The sequence below is a fragment of the Oncorhynchus clarkii genome, chromosome 16 (assembly GCF_045791955.1).
Source record: "Oncorhynchus clarkii lewisi isolate Uvic-CL-2024 chromosome 16, UVic_Ocla_1.0, whole genome shotgun sequence".
Lineage (NCBI taxonomy): Eukaryota > Metazoa > Chordata > Actinopteri > Salmoniformes > Salmonidae > Oncorhynchus > Oncorhynchus clarkii.
Window position 1 is genome coordinate 70,027,369 of NC_092162.1, and position 21,451 is coordinate 70,048,819.

At 43.7% G+C, this 21,451-nt stretch overlaps 2 protein-coding genes across 3 annotated transcripts in view; both read right to left on the reverse strand.

Annotated features, from left to right (window-relative positions):
- Positions 1-2,598: 2,598 nt before the first annotated feature.
- Positions 2,599-6,756, reverse strand: LOC139368987 (heat shock protein family A (Hsp70) member 1B). The gene is made up of 4 exons (XM_071108522.1): positions 6,430-6,756; positions 5,840-6,057; positions 5,639-5,743; positions 2,599-4,590 (listed from the first exon to the last, which is right to left on the reverse strand). The coding sequence occupies exons 2-4, from the start codon at positions 6,017-6,019 to the stop codon at positions 2,941-2,943; spliced, it is 1,935 nt and encodes a 644-aa protein (XP_070964623.1). The 5' UTR covers positions 6,020-6,057; positions 6,430-6,756; the 3' UTR covers positions 2,599-2,940.
- A 343-nt stretch (positions 6,757-7,099) lies between these two features.
- The window catches only part of LOC139368988 (S-adenosylhomocysteine hydrolase-like protein 1), a 53,393-nt gene continuing 39,041 nt past the window's right edge, over positions 7,100-21,451 (reverse strand). The window contains exons 4-16 of one of the 2 annotated variants that reach the window (XM_071108525.1): positions 17,442-17,542; positions 17,022-17,124; positions 16,498-16,592; positions 16,063-16,169; positions 15,815-15,931; positions 14,895-15,047; positions 14,497-14,567; positions 13,596-13,690; positions 13,412-13,510; positions 9,631-9,699; positions 9,196-9,274; positions 8,697-8,817; positions 7,100-8,038 (exon numbers count right to left, since the gene is read on the reverse strand). In XM_071108525.1, the coding sequence (XP_070964626.1) occupies positions 8,032-8,038; positions 8,697-8,817; positions 9,196-9,274; positions 9,631-9,699; positions 13,412-13,510; positions 13,596-13,690; positions 14,497-14,567; positions 14,895-15,047; positions 15,815-15,931; positions 16,063-16,169; positions 16,498-16,592; positions 17,022-17,124; positions 17,442-17,542 (1,217 nt within the window). In that variant the 3' untranslated portion in view covers positions 7,100-8,031. Of the gene's footprint in view, positions 8,039-8,689; positions 8,818-9,195; positions 9,275-9,630; positions 9,700-13,411; positions 13,511-13,595; positions 13,691-14,496; positions 14,568-14,894; positions 15,048-15,814; positions 15,932-16,062; positions 16,170-16,497; positions 16,593-17,021; positions 17,125-17,441; positions 17,543-21,451 lie in introns of those variants that run through there. The other variant, XM_071108523.1, reaches the window with a different exon arrangement.

Sequence of the window (21,451 nt, forward strand, 5' to 3'; positions counted from 1 at the left end):
TGAAGAAGAAAAACAACAATTGCATGGGGATAGAATAAGCATTAACGCTACCTGTTGTGTCCTAATGCCATGACCACTTTGGAAATAAGTGTGTACACTGAACAAAAATATATATATATAAACACAACACGTGACGTGTGAGTCCCAGGGTAGCCTAGTGGTTAGAGCGTTGGACTAGTAACCGGAAGGTTGCAAGTTCAAACCCCCCGAGCTGACAAGGTTACAAATCTGTCGTTCTGCCCCTGAACAGGCAGTTAACCCACCGTTCCTAGGCCGTCATTGAAAATAAGAATTTGTTCTATACTGACTTGCCTAGGTAATATAAATAAAAAATGTTAAATGAGCTGAAATAAAACAGCCCAGAATTGTTCTATGCACACCAAAAGTGTATTTCTCTCAAATGTTGTGCACAAATTTGTTCACTTCTCCTTTAGTGAGTTTTTCTCCTTTGCCAAGATAATCCATCTACCTGGCAGGTGTGGCATATCAATAAGCTGATTAAAAAGCATGATCATTACACAAGTGCACCTTGTGCCGGGGACAATAAAAAGGCCACTCTAAAACGTGCAGTTTTGTAACACAACACAATGCCACAGATGTCTCAAGTTTTTTGAGGGAGCGTGCAATTGGCATGATGACTGTTCACCACAGCTGTTGATAGACGGAATATGCATTGCTCTAGCATAAGCCACCTCCAACATAGTTTTTTGAGATTTTGTCAGTATGTCCAACTGGCATCACAATCACAGACCAAGTGTTACCACGCCAGTCCAGGACCTCCCCTTCTTCACCGTCTGCAACCAGCCAACTGGACAACTGATGAAACTGGGGGTTTGCACAACCAAAGAATTTCTGCACAAACGGTCAGAAACCGTCTCAGGGAAGCTCGTCTGCGTGCTCGTTGTCCTCACCGGGGTCGTGACCTGACTGCAGTTCTGCTTCGTAACCGACTTCAGTGGTCACTAGGCAACCCTGGGGCGGCAGGGTAGCCTAGTGGTTAGAGCGTTGGACTAGTAACCATAAGGTTGCAAGTTCAAACCCCCGAGCTGACAAGGTACAAATCTGTCGTTCTGCCCCTGAACAGGCAGTTAACCCACTGTTCCTAGGCAGTCATTGAAAATAAGAATTTGTTCTTAACTGCCTTGCCTAGTTAAATAAATGTAAAAAAATAAATAAATGCTCACCTTCAATGGCCACTGGAGAAGTGTGCTCTTCACAGTTTCAACTGTACCAGGCAGACTGAGTGTATGGCGCCGTGTGGGCGAGCGGTTTGCTGATGTGAACAAAGTGCGGTGGGGTTATGATATGCCCATAGCTACGGACAACGAATAAAATTGCATTTTATTCGATGGCAATTTGAATGCACAGAGATACAGTGACGGGATCCTGAGGCCCGTTGTCGTTTCACAATTACTGGAAGCTGAACATTTCCCAGTTATTCTATGGCCTGCATGCAGTCACCCATTTAGAATGTTTAAGATGCTCTGGATCAGTGTGTACGACAGCGTGTTCCAGTTCCCGCCAATATCCAGCGACGTCGCACAGCCATTGAAGAGGAGTGGAACAACATTCCACAGGCCACAATCAACAGCCTGATCAACACTATGTGAAGATGATGTGTCACACTGCATGAGGCAAATGGTGGTCACACCAGATACTGACTGGTTTTCTGATCCACGCCCCTACTTTTTTTTTTAAGGTATCTGTGACCAACAGATGCATATCTGTATTCCCAGTCAGGTGAAATCTATAGATTAGGGCCTAGTGAATTTATTTAAATTGACTGATTTCCTTATATAAACTGTAACTCAGGAAAATCTTTGAAATTGTTGCATGTTGTGTTTATATTTTTTGTTCAGCTTCGTAATACTTTCATGTCATCATCCCCCATCTTGTGATGCGTTTCATTTTCAGACCCAGAGTAAAATTTAATTGAATTCTGCTCACATAGGCTGCTTAGTGTTTACACTTGTAGAGAGTATTCTGGTGAGCATATTAGCATATTCATATTCATTACGTAAAACAAGTCGGCTTCAACAGGTGAACAGGTTCAAAATTACCTATTTTTGAAATAATGAGTTTCTTTGCGTGCCTAACTCTGCCATCTAGTGTACATATTGATGCATAACATCTTGAGAATAACCTAAAGAAACCAATCATTTAAACTGTTATGGGTTTAATTGAACACATAATTGAATGAAACCCTATTCCCTACATAGTCCACTATTTAGTCCACTACCCTATGGGCACAAGTAGTGCACTATGTAGGGAATAGGGTTCCATAGGGCTCTGGTCAAAAGTAGTGCACTATGTAGGGAATAGGGTTCCATAGGGCTCTGGTCTAAAGTAATGCACTATTATAGGGAATAGGGTGCCATTTGGGACATATTTATGTTCACTTGAGTATAGAGTGAATAATCCATTGAAACATACATAATCAAGTTTGGTTTGAATATCAATGTCAATCACTCTACTGTTGTAGAGTACATTGTTTATAAACACGATTATTACTTGAGTATAAACTTGAGTATAGTATTTCTATATTTTTTTTTACATTTGAATGGTAATATAATTACAAAGGATTTATAAAAATAAAAAACATTTATCTGAACTGTGGTTGTATTGTGAGAGAGTGTACGTGAGAAGAATGATACAAAAACAACTGGGCATGGCATTTCACTTAGTGGTCAAATAAATAAATAAATATTGCTCTCATTAATTCTGATGCACGTAATCACCATTTAATAAATTTCTGAAAACAGTTTAGGGTTGAAGATTTGACACAAAAAATAAAGTGCACTTGTAGTGACAGCAAATCTATGTACATATATAGTGCTATGAAAGTTGAGCTAGCTGACAAACAGTACCTATATTAGAAGCACCATTAGCTTATGAGGCCTCTTTAGTGATCGATCGGCAATTGATTTACTGATTGATTATTTAGTCCACCTCTTCAATGGTAGGGCCCTGGGAGCTAGCACCGCCCCCAGCCTGGCTGCCACAACTCCCCATTGGACTAGCCCCTCCCGCCCCCTGGTAGAGCTTGGATACGATTGGGTTACACACTCTCTCCAGCTCCTTCTGTTGGTATTCAAACTCCTCCTTCTCAGCCATCTGGTTGTTCTCCAACCAGGAGATAGTTTGGTTGCACTTCTCAACAACCTTCTTCTTGTCATCCTCGTTGATCTTCCCTGCCAGGTTTGGATCTTCTACACTACTCTTCATGTTAAATGTGTAGGACTCCAACCCGTTCTTGGCTGCTATCTTCTCCCTCTGGGCATCGTCCTCAGCTTTGTATTTGTCTGCGTCCTGCACCATCCTCTCTATGTCTTCTTTACTGAGTCGCCCCTTGTCGTTGGTGATGGTGATCTTGTTCTCCTTGCCTGTACTTTTATCCACCGCCGACACGTTCAGGATGCCGTTAGCATCGATGTCGAAGGTCACCTCGACCTGTGGAATTCCCCTCGGAGCGGGAGGGATACCCGTGAGCTCAAACTTTCCCAGCAGATTATTGTCCTTGGTCATGGCTCTCTCTCCCTCGTACACCTGGATGAGCACACCTGGCTGGTTGTCAGCATAGGTGGAGAAGATCTGGGTCTGCTTGGTGGGGATGGTGGTGTTACGTTTGATCAGGGCGGTCATGACCCCTCCAGCCGTCTCGATGCCCAGGGACAGAGGAGCCACGTCAAGGAGGAGAAGGTCCTGGACATTCTTAGAGGTGTCGCCCATCAAGATGGCCGCCTGGACGGCAGCGCCGTAAGCCACCGCTTCATCTGGGTTGATGCTCTTGTTGAGTTCCCTTCCATTAAAGAAGTCCTGCAGGAGCTTCTGAATCTTAGGGATTCGAGTGGAGCCACCGACCAGGACTATCTCGTGGACCTGAGCCTTGTCCATCTTAGCGTCTTTCAGGGCCTTCTCGACCGGGTCCAGGGTTCCCCTGAAGAGCTCCGAGTTGAGTTCTTCAAACCGAGCCCTGGTGATGGAGGTGTAGAAGTCCATGCCTTCGAAGAGGGAGTCGATCTCGACGCTGGCCTGGGAACTGGAGGAGAGAGTTCTCTTGGCCCTCTCACAGGCTGTCCTCAGCCTTCTCACTGCCCTCTTGTTCTGGCTGATGTCCTTCTTGTTCTTCCTCTTGAACTCCTCCACAAAGTGGTTGACCAGGCGGTTGTCAAAGTCCTCCCCTCCCAGGTGAGTGTCCCCAGCTGTGGCCTTCACCTCGAATATCCCGTCCTCGATGGTCAGGATGGAGACGTCAAAGGTGCCTCCGCCGAGATCAAAGATGAGAACATTGCGCTCCCCTCTCTTGCCTTTGTCCAGGCCATAGGCGATAGCTGCCGCCGTGGGCTCATTGATGATCCTCAGGACGTTCAGTCCAGAGATCACCCCAGCGTCTTTAGTAGCCTGCCTCTGGGAGTCGTTGAAGTAGGCTGGGACTGTGATGACTGCATTGGACACCTTCTGGCCCAGGTAGGCCTCAGCAATCTCCTTCATCTTGACGAGGACCATTGAGGAGATCTCTTCGGGGTAGAAGGCATTGGTCTCTCCCTTGTACTCCACCTGGACTCTGGGCTTTCCACCGTCGCTGATCACCTAGAAGAGTGAGAACAACAAGGTCATGAAGTCTATTGATATACTCAAGCTTTTCACATCTTTTAGTGTATGTACTCTGTATGTATGTAACCCTGTATGTATGTAACCTTTATGTATGTATGTATGTATGTAACCTTGTATGTATGTATGTATGTATGTATGTATGTATGTATGCATGCATGTATGTAATCCTGTATGTATGTATGCATGTATGTAATCCTGTATCTATGTAACCTTGAATGTATGTAACCCTGTATGTATGTAATCCTGTATCTATGTAATCCTGTATCTATGTAACCCTGTATATATGTATGTAACATTGTATGTATGTAATCCTGTATCTATGTAACCCTGTATCTATGTAATCCTGTATCTATGTAACCCTGTATGTATGTATGTAACATTGTATCTATGTAATCCTGTATCTATGTAACCCTGTATATATGTATGTAACATTGTATGTATGTAATCCTGTATCTATGTAACATTGTATGTATGTAATCCTGTATCTATGTAACCCTGTATCTATGTAACCCTGTATCTATGTAACCCTGTATCTATGTAATCCTGTATGTATGTAACCTTGTATGTATGTATGTAACATTGTATGTATGTAATCCTGTATCTATGTAACCCTGTATGTATGTAACCCTGTATCTATGTAATCCTGTATCTATGTAACCTTGTATGTATGTATGTAACATTGTATGTATGTAATCCTGTATCTATGTAACCCTGTATCTATGTAATCCTGTATGTATGTAACCTTGTATGTATGTATGTAACATTGTATGTATGTAATCCTGTATCTATGTAACCCTGTATGTATGTAACATTGTATGTATGTAATCCTGTATCTATGTAACCTTGTATGTATGTATGTAACATTGTATGTATGTAATCCTGTATCTATGTACACTGTACGTGTTTTTGTGTTTATTTGTTTGTGATTTTTCTGTTACAATTTGTAGAAGAATGAGCACTTGGTTGTAATACATTTGAGCTTGTATTTTTCAAAACGAAAAAAAAAATATATATTTTAAATCACCTTGAAGGGCCACAGCTTCATGTCTAACTTAACAATCTGGTCGTCGAACTTCCTGCCAATCAGGCGTTTGGCGTCGAACACAGTGTTAGTGGGGTTCATGGCCACCTGCAGTGAAATAATTTAAATATAAATGTATTTTTTGAAAACAAAATACATGAATCTACTAGATTAGACAGACAGACTTTCCAAAGTGGGACCTACCTGGTTCTTTGCTGCGTCTCCAATGAGTCTCTCTGTGTCGGTGAAGGCCACGTAGCTGGGCGTTGTTCTGTTTCCCTGGTCGTTGGCGATGATCTCCACCTTGCCATGCTGGAACACCCCCACACAGGAATAGGTGGTGCCCAGGTCAATGCCAATGGATACTCCGTTTGCTGAAGACATCTTGGTTAATTTTGTTGTTGTTGTTGTTGTTTGAGTTCCTGCATGAGTAAGATTAAGAACAACATTTTATTATCATGATTTAATATTTTCTGTATTTTATGAATGGTCTTACTGTTATTATTATTATTATTATGACATTTATACTTTTATGATTTGATTCAGTCATTTACACTCAACTGAGATGTCTAGAGGTGTATAGTCTAATATTGAACATGGACATGGTTCTACATATCTACAATTCAAATCATGTAAATAACTGCTTATTTACATTAGATTTTTTAATGGTTTTGGTAATATCATGTTTTTTTCTCTCCCTGTTCATAGTCAGAAGAACCAATAATCAATCCATTTAAGGTAACTGTATAGGCATGGTCTACGAACTGTCTGTCAGCGTCAACATTATAACTTACAACGGTAGACAGCTTTGGTTCTTCTCTTCGATATATTGAAGGACCTCGTTTTGAGTCCTGAGTGGTGTCCGCCCCCCTGCTCGGGTCTTTGCTCTTGAGTCGTGTGGTTATTCCAAAAAGATATACCTCAACTGAGAGAGATCCATGGCTTATATACATAAAACAGCTTTCTAGAATGATCACACTTCTTCTGTGACACGTGAATCTCTAGAATATTCACCGGCTTTCCCAGCTGCAGTAACTAATATTAGTTAGTGCAGCCGTAGCGACGCTCTGGGAAAGCCGGTGAATATTCTAGAGTTGGAGGCAACCCGACACCACACCAGTAGAGCTGAACACAGGGCGGAGAGCTAACCTCCTGGACCGTTTTGAAAAGGCAATAGGCAACAGGTTCGGGAAAGTGCGCGAAAGAGCATTTATGAACATGAAAAGTCGTTTTAGACGTGGACCTCGCTGGAAGAATGAAAAGGTAGAGCGCCACTGGTTTATAGCCCCACATGTTTTACCTAAAATAAAATATATTTACACTACCGGTCAAAAGTTGTGTTGTATATGGTGGCTTTGCTGGCATGCATCCCACTTTTCTTTTTTGCCCAACAAGATTTACACGCTAAAATTGCCAATGCACACACACACACACACACACACACAAATAAATTCTACAAACAAATTATAAACGTATATTTCTGTTTATTAATTATAGGATGAGCTTATTGCTGCTATATCATACATCCAGTTACAACAATCACAAGTATAAATAATTTAGATGATCAACATAAGCAAGTGAAAGCAGAAATCACCACAAGGCATGTCTGTCAACATACGACTTAAAAATCAACAGAACCATTAAGCGACAGCAGAACAGTTTCTATGAGAGACTTTACAAATCAACTTGGACAAACTGTGCTTTTAAATCTATAAAATAGAGAATAATTTCAAACATAACAAATAGCCACGAATGAAACTTAACATTGAGATGAACTGATAGCAAGTGGCTGTGAAGACACATCGACTCTCAGCTTAATGACACGTAGCTTCTTCAATGCTTCACCGGACATTAAAACAGTCCAGTTAGGATCACAAACACAATTCTGGCTCATGGAATGTACTTAATTTAAAATGTCAGTGTGTGTGTACACAGTAACAGTGACATATTGACATTAATGAACATTGTGATTGTGACTAAATTGATACTTCAAGAGATTAAAGGATAGCCAGCAGACTAAAATTATATGACTAACATTTTTAATGGTTACTTCTCTTGGCCTAAGTCCCAAATGACACCCTATTCCCTATGTAGTGCACTACTACCCATAGGCTCTGGTCAAAAGTAGTGCACTACAAATGAAATAGGGTGCCATTTGGAACATGTACTTGGTCTCTGCTGTTTGATATGCATGGTTAGATTCATGCACCCGACAGACAAGTTAGATATAATCAATATTATTATGCGTGACAATGTTAATAATAACATTTACATTCAGCAAAAGCAAAATGATTATTATTCTTCCCTTTTGTAATAACTTATCAAATAAAATAGAGATATTATATTCACTTATTCCATATGTTGTTGCATGCAGGTCACCGCGTTGTCCATTTCCATTAATACCTTGGAGACAAAGACAGTAGGCATGATTTCATTAAAAAAACAATCATGTGACTACAGTTTGATTGAATTGGTCTACATAATATCCGTGAAATACAGGACCATGTCATATCATTGTTTTGTTTGTTGCTGTTCCATGAGTGTATGATTTCCAGAACTAGTTAGTACCACTTACTAACCCACATCTAAAACTCAAACCCCAGATCATCCTTCTGGACTGTTTTCCCCAACACCCATCACCACACTCACTCAAATACAGACAACCTCATCAGAGTCATTGCCGTGGCAACCGGAAATATTACCTCTAAATATTTGATGAGAGAATACTTGTTTTGTTTTTTGTTTTCTTGCGGACTTGGTTTTTTACATTTTGCATTTAGAATTTCTTATTTCACTTTTAGATTTGTTTGTATTCCTTTGTTTGTAGCCTAGGTTAATTGTTTAGCTTGACATTTGATAGTGGTCCTCACTCCAACCCTATCGCAGAGTTGATTCCCAGTCTAGTCATACCAAAGACTCTCAAAATGGGACCTGATGGCTCTCAAGGCCCTTCGACCAGATGTCCTGTAACAGCAGATATGGACAGTTCTGGTTCGGACAAGGCTCACTTAAATGTTTCCATAGGGAGACAATCAGATAGAGAAAAGACAAGTCTCAGTACCTGTAGTAGTTGGGTTTGAAGGGTCCATTCTTGTTCAGGCCCATGTATTTGGCCTGCTCGTCAGACAGCTCTGTCAGGTGGGCGTCAAAGTTGGGCATGTGCAAGCTGGCCACGTACTCATCTGGATGGAAGACACAGGTGGATTGTGAAGAGGAACGCCTCTTTTGTAGTTCACTACTTACAACACACACATACTTGTTAGGAAAATGGAGCGTCGTGGTAAAAAGAAAACACTAGGTGGCGACGTCGAGCCACATACAACAAACTGCCCATTGAAACCTATGCGGTACACATTTATCACATGAATTCATGAACATTTTCACCAATAAGGCTCAGTCAGAGACTACTTGTATGTATGCAGATCAATGGTCTGCTCCTCAAATGGCACCCTATTCACTACATAGTGCACTAACTTTGACCAGAGCCCTATGGCCTGGTCCAAAGTAATGCACTATAAAAGGGAATATAGGGTGCCATTACGGACGGGCCCAGGTCTTACCCATTTTCTTAGGCAGCAGATAGACGTCCTGTTTGTAGCGTCCCTCGGGAGCATTGAACAGCTCAATCAGAGCCAGGGCCTGCGGAGAGACACAGACCACCACAGAGTCTCAACGCTGCCAACATCCCATTCCCACAAAGCTCAGGTAACAGCAAAACAACAGGAGAGCAGGAGATATCCTAACTCAAGTCTCGTCTTCAGCAAACCTCTAAAGCAACAAGTATGACTAGTAAAAAAAAACACCTCAGCATTTTCACATTCAATTTAGGGGTGCTTAGATATTATTGGTACAGACTATTGTCTAAGTTTATACGACGAGCATTAAAAAAAAAGACAGAAAAAAAACTAAATTAATATTTTTAGGAATAGAAAATAAATAGTTTTTTTCTGTGTTTTTTTGACACAACTGTCATCTAAACAAACTAGATGCCTCACCTGAGTAGTAGCTGTGATGGACAGAACAAACGTGGGGACTGTGGAACAACTCAGATTCAACAGACGACCCTATAGGGAAACACAGAGCACACACATTACACGAATCAACTGGTCAGTCATGTAGCCATTCACAGGGAAACTGACAATGCACTTTGAAAATCAAAACAGAGATTAGAAGAGATAGAAGAGCATAACACACAGATGAGTCCAGCTATGAAAGAAGATCGCAGAGTACACTCTGATACTACACCCCAGAGTGCACCCTATTACTACACCCCAGTGTAGACTCTGATACTACACCCCAGAGTACACCCTGATACTACACCCCAGAGTACACTCTGATACTATACCCCAGAGTGCACCCTATTACTACACCCCAGTGTAGACTCTGATACTACACCCCAGAGTACACCCTGATACTACACCCCAGAGTACACTCTGATACTATACCCCAGAGTGCACCCTGATACTACACCCCAGTGTAGACTCTGATAATACACCCCAGAGTGCACCCTGATACTACACCACAGAGTACACCCTGAAACTACACCTCAGAGAACACCCTGATACTACACCTCAGAGAACACCCTGAAACTACACCTCAGAGTACACCCTGATACTACACCACAGAGTGCACCCTGATACTACACCTCAGAGAACAACCTGAAACTACACTGGGCACAGAGCATTGGTTAACGCTGGGCACAGAGCATTGGTTAACACTGGGCACAGAGCGTTGGTTAACACTGGGCACAGAGCATTGGTTAACACTAACGTCCATGAAGTTAGTGGGAAACCTCTCTGGCCAAGCCAGTATTTTATTGCATTTTCAATAACAGAGTCAGGTTTGGGAGCTGACAAAGGTGACAAAAAGGTCACCAGGATACAGCTCACTGTGGAAAATCTCTCCCTCTCCAATTAAGTATTTTGTAACTCTAGAAGGTTGTTCGGAGCTTTTTCAATCACAGAGAAAGGTTTGAGAGGGAATAGTTTCCTGAAATACAAACTAAAGCTCATTCCATCTCAGTATCCTGAAATACAAACTAAAGCTCATTCCATCTTAGTATCCTGAAATACAAACTAAAGCTCATTCCATCTTAGTATCCTGAAATACAAATCAAAGCTCATTCCATCTCAGTATCCTGAAATACAAACCAAAGCTCATTCCATCTCAGTATCCTGAAATACAAACCAAAGCTCATTCCATCTCAGTATCCTGAAATACAAACTAAAGCTCATTCCATCTTAGTATCCTGAAATACAAACTAAAGCTCATTCCATCTTAGTATCCTGAAATACAAACCAAAGCTCATTCCATCTCAGTATCCTGAAATACAAACTAAAGCTCATTCCATCTTAGTATCCTGAAATACAAACTAAAGCTCATTCCATCTCAGTATCCTGAAATACAAACTAAAGCTCATTCCATCTTAGTATCCTGAAATACATTTTGGCCCATTCATCCATGCAGATCTCCTCTGGAGCAGTGATGTTTTGGGGCTGTTGCTGGGCAACACGGACTTTCAACTCCCTCCAAAGATTTTCTATGGGGTTGAGATCTGGAGACTGGCTAGGCCACTCCAGGACCTTGAAATGCTTCTTACGAAGCCACTTCTTCGTTGCCCGGGCGGTGTGTTTGGGATCATTGTCATGCTGAAAGACCCAGCCACGTTTCATCTTCAATGCCCTTGCTGATGGAAGGAGGTGTTCACTCAAAATCTCACGATACATGGCCCCATTCATTCTTTCCTTTACACGGATCAGTCGTCCTGGTCCCTTTGCAGAAAAACAGCCCCAAAGCATGATGTTTCCACCCCCATGCTTCACAGTAGGTATGGTGTTCTTTGGATGCAACTCAGCATTCTTTGTCCTCCAAACACGACGAGTTGAGTTTTTACCAAAAAGTTATATTTTGGTTTCATCTGACCATATGACATTCTCCCAATCTTCTTCTGGATCATCCAAATGCTCTCTAGCAAACTTCAGACGGGCCTGGACATGTACTGGCTTAAGCAGGGGGACACGTCTGGCACTGCAGGATTTGAGTCCCAGGCAGCGTAGTGTGTTACTGATGGTAGGCTTTGTTACTTTGGTCCCAGCTCTCTGCAGGTCATTCACTAGGTCCCCCCGTGTGGTTCTGGGATTTTTGCTCACCGTTCTTGTGATCATTTTGACCCCATGGGGAGAGATCTTGCGTGGAGCCCCAGATCGAGGGAGATTATCAGTGGTCTTGTATGGCTTCCATTTCCTAATAATTGCTCCCACAGTTGATTTCTTCAAACCAAGCTGCTTACCTATTGCAGATTCAGTCTTCCCAGCCTGGTGCAGGTCTACAATTTTGTTTCTGGTGTCCTTTGGCAGCTCTTTGGTCTTGGCCATAGTGGAGTTTGGAGTGTGACTGTTTGAGGTTGTGGACAGGTGTCTTTTATACTGATGACAAGTTCGAACAGGTGCCATTAATACAGGTAACGAGTGGAGGACAGAGGAGCCTCTTAAAGAAGAAGTTACAGGTCTGTGAGAGCCAGAAATCTTGCTTGTTTGTAGGTGACCAAATACTTATTTTCCACCATAATTTGCAAATAAATTCATTAAAAATCCTACAATGTGATTTTCTGGATTTCTCATTTTGTCTGTCATAGTTGAAGTGTACCTATGATGAAAATTACAGGCCTCTCTCATCTTTTTAAGTGGGAGAACTTGCACAATTGGTGGCTGACTAAATACTTTTTTGCCACACTATATATAAAAATCGGCCGATTAATCGGGATCGGATTTTTTTGGTCCTCCAATAAATCGTTATCGGCGTTGAAAAATCATAATCGGTCGACCTCTAAACGCAACATTAAATATTTTCAAAGATATTACTGAGTTACAGTTCATATAAGGAAATCAGTCAATTGTGATAAATTCATTAGGCCCTAATCAATGGATTTCACATGACTGGGCAGGGGCACATTAATGGGTGAGACTGGGAGTGGATAGGCCCACCCAATTGGGAGCCAGGTCCAGCCAATCAGAATGAGTTTTTCCCCACAAAAGGCATTATTACAGATAGAAATACTCCTCGGCCAACAGACCCAGGTACCGTACCTCGGCCAACAGACCCAGGTACCTCGGCCAACAGACCCAGGTACCGTACCTCGGCCAACAGGACCAGGTACCGTACCTCGGCCAACAGGACCAGGTACCTACCGTACCTCGGCCAACAGACCCAGGTGCCGTACCTCGGCCAACAGACCCAGGTGCCATACCTCGGCCAACAGGACCAGTTGCCGTACCTCGGCCAACAGGACCAGGTGCCGTACCTCGGCCAACAGGACCAGGTGCCGTACCTCGGCCAACAGGACCAGGTGCCGTACCTCGGCCAACAGGACCAGGTGCCGTACCTCGGCCAACAGGACCAGGTGCCGTACCTCGGCCAACAGGACCAGGTGCCGTACCTCGGCCAACAGGACCAGGTTCCGTACCTCGGCCAACAGGACCAGGTGCCGTACCTCGGCCAACAGGACCAGGTGCCGTACCTCGGCCAACAGACCCAGGTACCGTACCTCGGCCAACAGACCCAGGTACCGTACCTCGGCCAACAGACCCAGGTACCTCGGCCAAAAGACCCAGGTACTGTACCTCAGCCAACAGGACCAGGTACCTCGGCCAACAGACCCAGGTACTGTACCTCAGCCAACACGACCAGGTACTGTGTGTGTGTGTGTGTGTGTGCGTGTGTGTGTGTGTGTGTGTGTGTGTGTGTGTGTGTGTGTGTGTGTGTGTGTGTGTCTAGTACCTCAGCCAGCAGAATGACCCTCTTGCCGTCGGGCCAGATCACATGGTCCACCTGAGAACGCACCCTTTCCCAGGTGAGCTCTGGGCTCCGCAGGCTGGCCTAGATGGGAGAGAGACCAGACACAGCGGTTAGTGACAGAGCAGCAGACCACCCACACCAACCCACCCAACCAAAAGTAACTCACCACATCAATCTCAGTATTGGAATGTCCCATGTTGCAGACTATACATCCATTCTTAATCCGATCCAGCTGGTCTCTGGTCACCACGTTCTTATTGCCTGAGTGACATCAAGACACCAACGTAGTCAGAACACTCCTTGCTCATCTGAGCTCTGATTGAAATGTACATTGTTAGGTAAGTCATCGGTAGTACAGAGAGAGAGAGAGAGAAAGGGACAGAGAGAGACAGGGAGAGAGAGAGAGAGACAGAGAGAGACAGAGAGAGGGACAGAGAGAGACATAGAGAGGGACAGAGAGAGAGGCAGAGAGAGAGATAGAGACAGAGAGAGAGATAGAGACAGAGAGAGAGATAGAGACAGAGAGAGAGACCGAGAGGGGCAGAGAGAGAGAGAGAGAGAGATAGAGAGAGAGGCAGAGAGAGCGATAGAGAGAGAGATAGAGACAGAGAGAGAGATAGAGACCGAGAGGGGCAGAGAGGCAGAGCGAGAGATAGAGAGAGAGGCAGAGAGAATAATGACTGCAATCTGTTATGAAGTGAGTCACCAACTGGTTTGATAAAGATACTGCGTGGTTTAAACAGGTGACGTTTGGTGGATAAAGCTGAGTCATAAACATGGACATCTGCTGGGGCATTTCAATTTGAAGACACAGGGTGTTTTATGTTTGTATGATTATCAGAGTGGAACAGAATGAATCCGTCTGCTTTCTGGGACCACTGTGCTTCCACTTGCCCCTCTAGGCTGAGTTACTGGAAAGACATTTTGTGACAACTGACTTTATGAATATATATGTATCAATCAAATCAAAAATGTATATATAAATATAGATAAATTATTGCTTTGATTGATTGAGAATATATATATATATATATATAAATGATTGATGTGATTGGTTTCTAGTTTACCTGTGCAGGTTATCACAATATCCATCTGACGAATGACTTCATTCAGCTTGACCACCCTGAACCCATCCATGCTATCGTGTTGGAGAGAAATCATCCACAGACATTAGGCTCATTATGACCACCCTGAACCCATCCATGCTATCGTGTTGGAGAGAAATCATCCACAGACATTATGCTCATTATGACCACCCTGAACCCATCCATGCTATCGTGTTGGAGAGAAATCATCCACAGACATTATGCTCATTATGACCACCCTGAACCCATCCATGCTATCGTGTTGGAGAGAAATCATCCACAGACATTATGCTCATTATGACCACCACTGTTTTATTGTAAAAAAACATATATATATATATATTTTAAGAAGAGTAAAATGTCACCCTGAGGTTTCTTACCAGCCCTGGAGGGCACAGATGGGGTCTATCTCTGTGATGCAGACGATGGCTCCCATAGCCTTCAGAGCAGAACAGCAACCCTTACCCACCTCTCCGTAACCACACACAACCACCTGTTTCCCTCCAAACATCACATCAGTGGTCCTCTTCAAACTACAGCAAGAAGGGAAAAACATTTGTGACAACTATCACAAACTAAAAAATAAAATAAAAAAACATTCTGATCTGCTTGGGGACATATTTGTGATTCCATAGAGGAAGATTATTTCATGTCTAAGTAGAGAACGAACAGTTGTTAATGTTGCCATGACAACTCCCCGTCCAGGATGGACTCTCTGCAGCAGTAGTTACTGTACTATATTCTACATGACAACTCCTCCTCACCTGTCCAGGATGGACTCTCTGCAGCAGTAGTTACTGTACTATATTCTACATGACAACTCCTCCTCACCCGTCCAGGATGGACTCTCTGCAGCAGTAGTTACTGTACTATATTCTACATGACAACTCCTCCTCACCCGTCCAGGATGGACTCTCTGCAGCAGTAGTTACTGTACTATATTCTACATGACAACTCCTCCTCACCCGTCCAGGATGGACTCTCTGCAGCAGTAGTTACTGTACTATATTCTACATGACAACTCCTCCTCACCTGTCCAGGATGGACTCTCTGCAGCAGTAGTTACTGTACTATAATCTACATGACAACTCCTCCTCACCCGTCCAGGATGGACTCTCTGCAGCAGTAGTTACTGTACTATATTATACATGACAACTCCTCCTCACCTGTCCAGGATGGACTCTCTGCAGCAGTAGTTACTGTACTATATTCTACATGACAACTCCTCCTCACCCGTCCAGGATGGACTCTCTGCAGCAGTAGTTACTGTACTATATTCTACATGACAACTCCTCCTCACCCATCCAGGATGGACTCTCTGCAGCAGTAGAGGTTATCAAACTTCTGCTTGGTAACCGAGTCGTTCACATTCATGGCCGGGACACACAGCTTGCCTGCCTTGGACAGCTGGTACAACCTGAGAATAAAGAAAGTAAAGACATAAAGCCACAGACTAACGGAGAGTAAACTGGACTATTTTTAATAAAAAATGTCTCTTTTTTTCCTGTGGATGTATGTGACCAATGTTTTAGGAAGGCTCTTTCTCACCTGTGGACTCCAGTGACACTCTCCTCCACGATGCCCTGAGCCTTCTTGAACACGCTGGGGTACTTCTTGTAAACCCAGTGGGTCAGATCCCCTCCGTCATCCAGAATCTAACAATGACAGCACAATGGTAATATATATATATATATTAAATGGTGAAGTCAACAATCACCTTCCACAGTAGGGGTGGGGCATCACTGCACGATCAATGTCAAGCAGACCTTGGGGGCGAATGTGTGTGCATTTCCATTATCTGAAATACCTAAGGTGTGCATGATTTTGCTTGCCTGGTATGGAGTTTTCAGTATTGCGACAATTCCAATGGTTCAATTGTTCCTGGTAACTTAAATCAAGCACGTCTCAAGTGCATACACACAATAAATATTTGACCCAGCTCTGACGTAAAATCAATTATTGAATAGTTTAGTATTTAGGTACCATGTTGGCCTGCCAGCCTTCTTTGTTGACACAGCGGTCGATGCACCACCAAAAATCATCCTCTGACTCGCCCTTCCATGCAAACACAGGCACCCCTGTAGGGGAGAGGAGAGAGAGAGAGGGGAAGAAGAGGCTAGTATTTATTATGGCTGGGGGAGAGGGAGAGAGAAAATGAGGATGAAACTATTATAATGGCTTGGGAGAGCGGGTGGGGGTAGGGGGAAAGAGAGAGAAAGACACACAGAGACAGAAAGACAAAGAGACAGAAAGACAAAGAGAGACAGAAAGACAAAGAGACAGAAAGACAAAGAGAGACAGAAAGACAAAGCAAAGAACAAGAAAGAGAGAGAGAGAGAGAGAGAAAAAAAAATAGACAGAGACAGAGAGAGAAATAGAGACAGAGAGAAAGAAAGAGATACAGAGACAGAGAGAGAGAAAGAGCGTGAGAGACAGAAAGAGAGAGAGAGACAGAGAGAGCAAGACAGAGAGAGAGAGAGGGTTCACTATGTGATGTGTGTTCTAACCAGTCTCTGCCAGGGCAGCCGCCACCTCATTCTGAGTAGAGTAGATGTTACAGGCTGTCCAACGACACTGAGCTCCAAGAGCTACCAGGGTCTCTATCAGAACCTGGGGGCAACACACAAACACGATAAGCTCTTACATTGAGGTAAATGTAAACCATAAAAAATAACACCAAAATCTATCTATCAAGCTGTAATCTGACATGTCTGGAGCAAAGTGCTTTAAGCGAAGCTGTTCATCATCACTGAATGTCTGATTCATTTGACAGTCAGGAAAGGCAAAGACAGTATGATTGTATTACTGGAGGAGGCAGCAACAACAACACAAAGCCACTATCTTTGCCCCAGTCAGAGGCTTCTCATATACTGTAGGTCTATGAATCTAAGATGGTGTATGGTGGAGGAGAAAGCAAGATAACCTACTGCAGTCTGAGCTGTGATGTGGGTGCAGCCCACTATCTTTGCCCCAGCTAGAGGCTTCTCAGCCTGGGCTCTCTTCCTCAGGGAGATCAGGGCTGACATATCTGTGGGTGGGGGGAAATACAGAGAGCGGGATAGAGGTGAGAGGTTAAGGATTTGGATGTGGGAGAGCAAACCAGTGAATGAGAGATTAAAACGGTAATATCTTATGTTTCACCAAGTCTTGGATGAACGACGGCATTACGAACATACAACTGGCGGGTTATACACTCTATCGACAGGATAGAACAGCAGACTCTGGTAAGACACGGGGCGGGGGCCTTTGCATATGTGTAAACAGCTGGTGCACGATATCTAAGGAAGTCTCAAGGTTTTGCTCGCCTGAGGTAGAGCATCTCATAATAAGCTGTAGACAACACTATCAACCTAGATGGTTTTCTTCTGAATTGTTCATAGCTGTCTACATACCACCACAGACGGATGCTGGCACTAAAATAGAAACTAAATGAGCTGTATACCGCCTTAAGCAAACAGGAAAACGCTCATCCAGAGGCAGCGCTCCTAGTGGCCGAGGACTTTAGTGCAGGGAAACTTAAATCAATTTTACCAAATTTCTATCAGCATGTTAAATGTTCAACCAGGGGGAAAACAATTCTAGACCACCTTTACTCCTTAAACAGAGAAGCGTACAAAGCTCTCACTCACCCTCCATTTGGCAAATCTGACCAAAATTATATCCTCCTGATTCCTGCTTACCAGAAAAAAAATTAAGCAGGAAGCACCAGTGATTCGGTCTATAAAAAAGTGGTCAGATCAAGCAGATGCTAAACTACAGGACTGTTTTGCTAGCACAGACTGGAATATGTTCCGGAATTCTTCCGATGGCATTGAGTAGTACACCACATCAGTCACTGGCTTTATCAATAAGTGCATCGAGGACGTCTTCCCCACAGTGACCGTACGTACATATCCCAACCAGAAGCCATAGATTACAGGCAACATTCACACCGAGCTAAAGGGTAGAGCTGCCGCTTTTAAGGAGTGGAAGCATATAAGAACCCAGAAAATTATAAAGAAATCCCGCTATGCCCTCTCTGCCGAACCATCAAACAGGCAAAGCATCAACAGAGGACTAAGATTGAATCGTACTATATCGGCTGCGATGCTCGTTGGATGTGGCAGGGCTTGCAAACTACTACAGACTACAAAGGGAAGCACAGCCGAGAGCTGCCCAGTGACGCGAGCCTACCAGACAAGCTAAATAACTTCTATGCTCGCTTCGGGGCAAGTAACACTGAAACATGCATGAGAGCATCAGCTGTTCCGGACGACTGTGTGATCACGCTCGCCGCAGCCGATGTGAGTAAGACCTCTAAACAGGTCAGCATTCACAAGCAGATTACCAGGACGTGTACTGCGAGCATGCGCTGACCAACTGGCAAGTGTCTTCACTGACATTTTCAACCTCCCTGCCTGAGTCTGTAATCGCAACATGTTTCAAGCAGACCACCATAGTTCCTGTGCCTAAGAACACTAAGATAACCTGCCTATATGACTACCGACCTGTAGCACTCACGTCTGTAGCCATGAAATGCTTCGAAAGGCTGGTCATGGCTCACATCAACACCATTATCCCAGAAACCCTAGACCCACTCCAATTTGCATACCGCACCAACAGATCCACAGATGATGCAATCTCTATTGCACTCCACACTGCCCTTTCACACCTGGACAAAAGGAACACCTATGTGAGAATACTATTCATTGGCCTCCCGGGTGGCGCAATGTACTGCAGCGCCAGCTGTGCCATCAGAGTCCCTGGGTTCGCGCCCAGGCTCTGTCGTAACCGGCCGCGACCGGGAGGTCCGTGGGGCGACGCACAATTGGCCTAGCGTTGTCCGGGTTAGGGAGGGATTGGTCGGTAGGGATCTCCTTGTCTCATCGCGCAAAAGGAACAGGATGTACAGGTACAGAGTCAATGTGGAGGCTATACACAGGGTGTTACGGTACAGAGTCATTGCGCGCCGGACGCATTGCGCGCTAGCCAAGGTTGCCAGGTGCACGGTGTAGCCTCCGACACATTGGTGCGGCTGGCCTCCGGGTTGGATGAGCGCTGTGTTAAGAAGCAGTATGGCTGGTTGGGTTGTGTATCGGAGGACGCATGACATTCAACCTTCGTCTCTCCCGAGCCCGTAGCAATGAGACAAGATAGTAGCTACTACAACAATTGGATACCACGAAAAAGTGACTCTGTACCTGTACATCCTGAATATAGCCTCCAAGTTGACTCTGTACCGTAATACCCTGTATATAGCCTCCACATTGACTCTGTACCATAATACCCTGTAAATATAGCCTCCACATTGACTCTGTACAGCAGGGGTGTCAAAGTCAAATGGACGGAGGGCCAAATAAAAAAATCAGCTACAAGACGAGGGCCGGAATGTTCATTGAAAAATTTTTAAATGACGCATATAGTCTAGTGAACCTAATTGAACCTACTGAAAACCTAACAAATATATTACAATATGATCAGATAAATAAAGCAATATTTTCTTATGGCTCTGTCAGTAATCTTTAATTTTCAACAGACACAAAAGACAAATTTCCTTTATATAAATATCCCCATAACATGAACATTAAATGAAAGAAACCGGTATTCAAGGCACCATCAGTAGACTATATTTTCTATTTTAGCAAAAGTGGGCTAAATTTACTTCAAAGAAAAAACAATAATAGCAATTTTCTATCATCCACTCAACTGAAATATTTTTAAAATATAATTGGATTGAAATACAAAAAAATAAAGTGCAAAAATCTATTAATCAAAAACAACACTTTGTTTAAGGAGAAGTAACATGCAGTGAAAACAAATATTAAATTTTAACTTTTAAACTTGAACTGAGTAAAAACTCTAAATATGTGATTGCACAGTAATGTTCACTTGTTTGAGGTTGAGGGTGATACTTGGTGGTGTCCCATCTTTTCCACAAGTTCATCAATGTTCGGGGTAAGGCTCTGAGCTGAAGAAATCCTCAGAATTGAGTGGAGGTGTTCAGCAGTAAGTCGACTTCTGTGTGATGTTTTGTTCAGGTTCATCAAAGAAAACAGTTGTTCACACAGGTATGTGCTGCCAAACATAGACAACGTTTGAGCAGCCTGGATGCGCAGCTGGGGCATTGTGCCGGGGAGGAAACGGGCGAACTCCGCAGCACCCACTGCCGCATATTTTGCCCTCAGTGCATCATTGCATTGGAGGTCAATCAACTCCATTTGGAGGTTTGGTGGTGAGCTTTCCACGTCAACAGCAAATGGGTTACCGAGCAGTTCCAACCTGCTTTTTTGTGCTTCAAAGTCAGCAAATCGGCGTCGAAAGTCAGCGGCAAGCATACCTATTTTATCAGCCAACTGTGTGCTCGGGAACGCACTGGTAGAGAGCTTCTCTTTCATGGTCTGGCAGCTGGGAAAGTGGCTCAAATTTTCTTTCCGCATCTGCGTCTCCCACAGAGTCAGTTTGGTTTTAAATGCCTTCACTGTACTGTACATATCAGAGATGACACGATCCCGACCCTGCAGCTGCAAGTTTATTGCATTCAGATGACTCGTAATGTCACACAGAAAAGCCATTTCACACAGAAACATTTCGTCTCGGAGTTGTGTTGTGTCTTTCCCTTTGCTGTCCAAGAACAGACAAATCTCCTCACGAAGCTCGAAACATCTTTGAAGCACCTTTCCCTGGCTTAGCCATCGCACCTCTGTGTGATAAGGCAAATCACCATGCTCCGTTTCTAACTCCGTCAGAAATGCCTTGAACTGGCGGTGATTCAAACCTTTGGCTCTGATAAAGTTAACTGTGCGCGTGATGATGCTCATTACATGCTCCATTTTCAAGGCTTTACCGCACAACGCTTCCTGGTGTATGATACAATGATAAGCTGTCAGCTCACCTGTCGCGTTTTCCTCTTGCATCTTTTCCCGTATCTTCGCCACCAGTCCGCTCCTGTGTCCACACA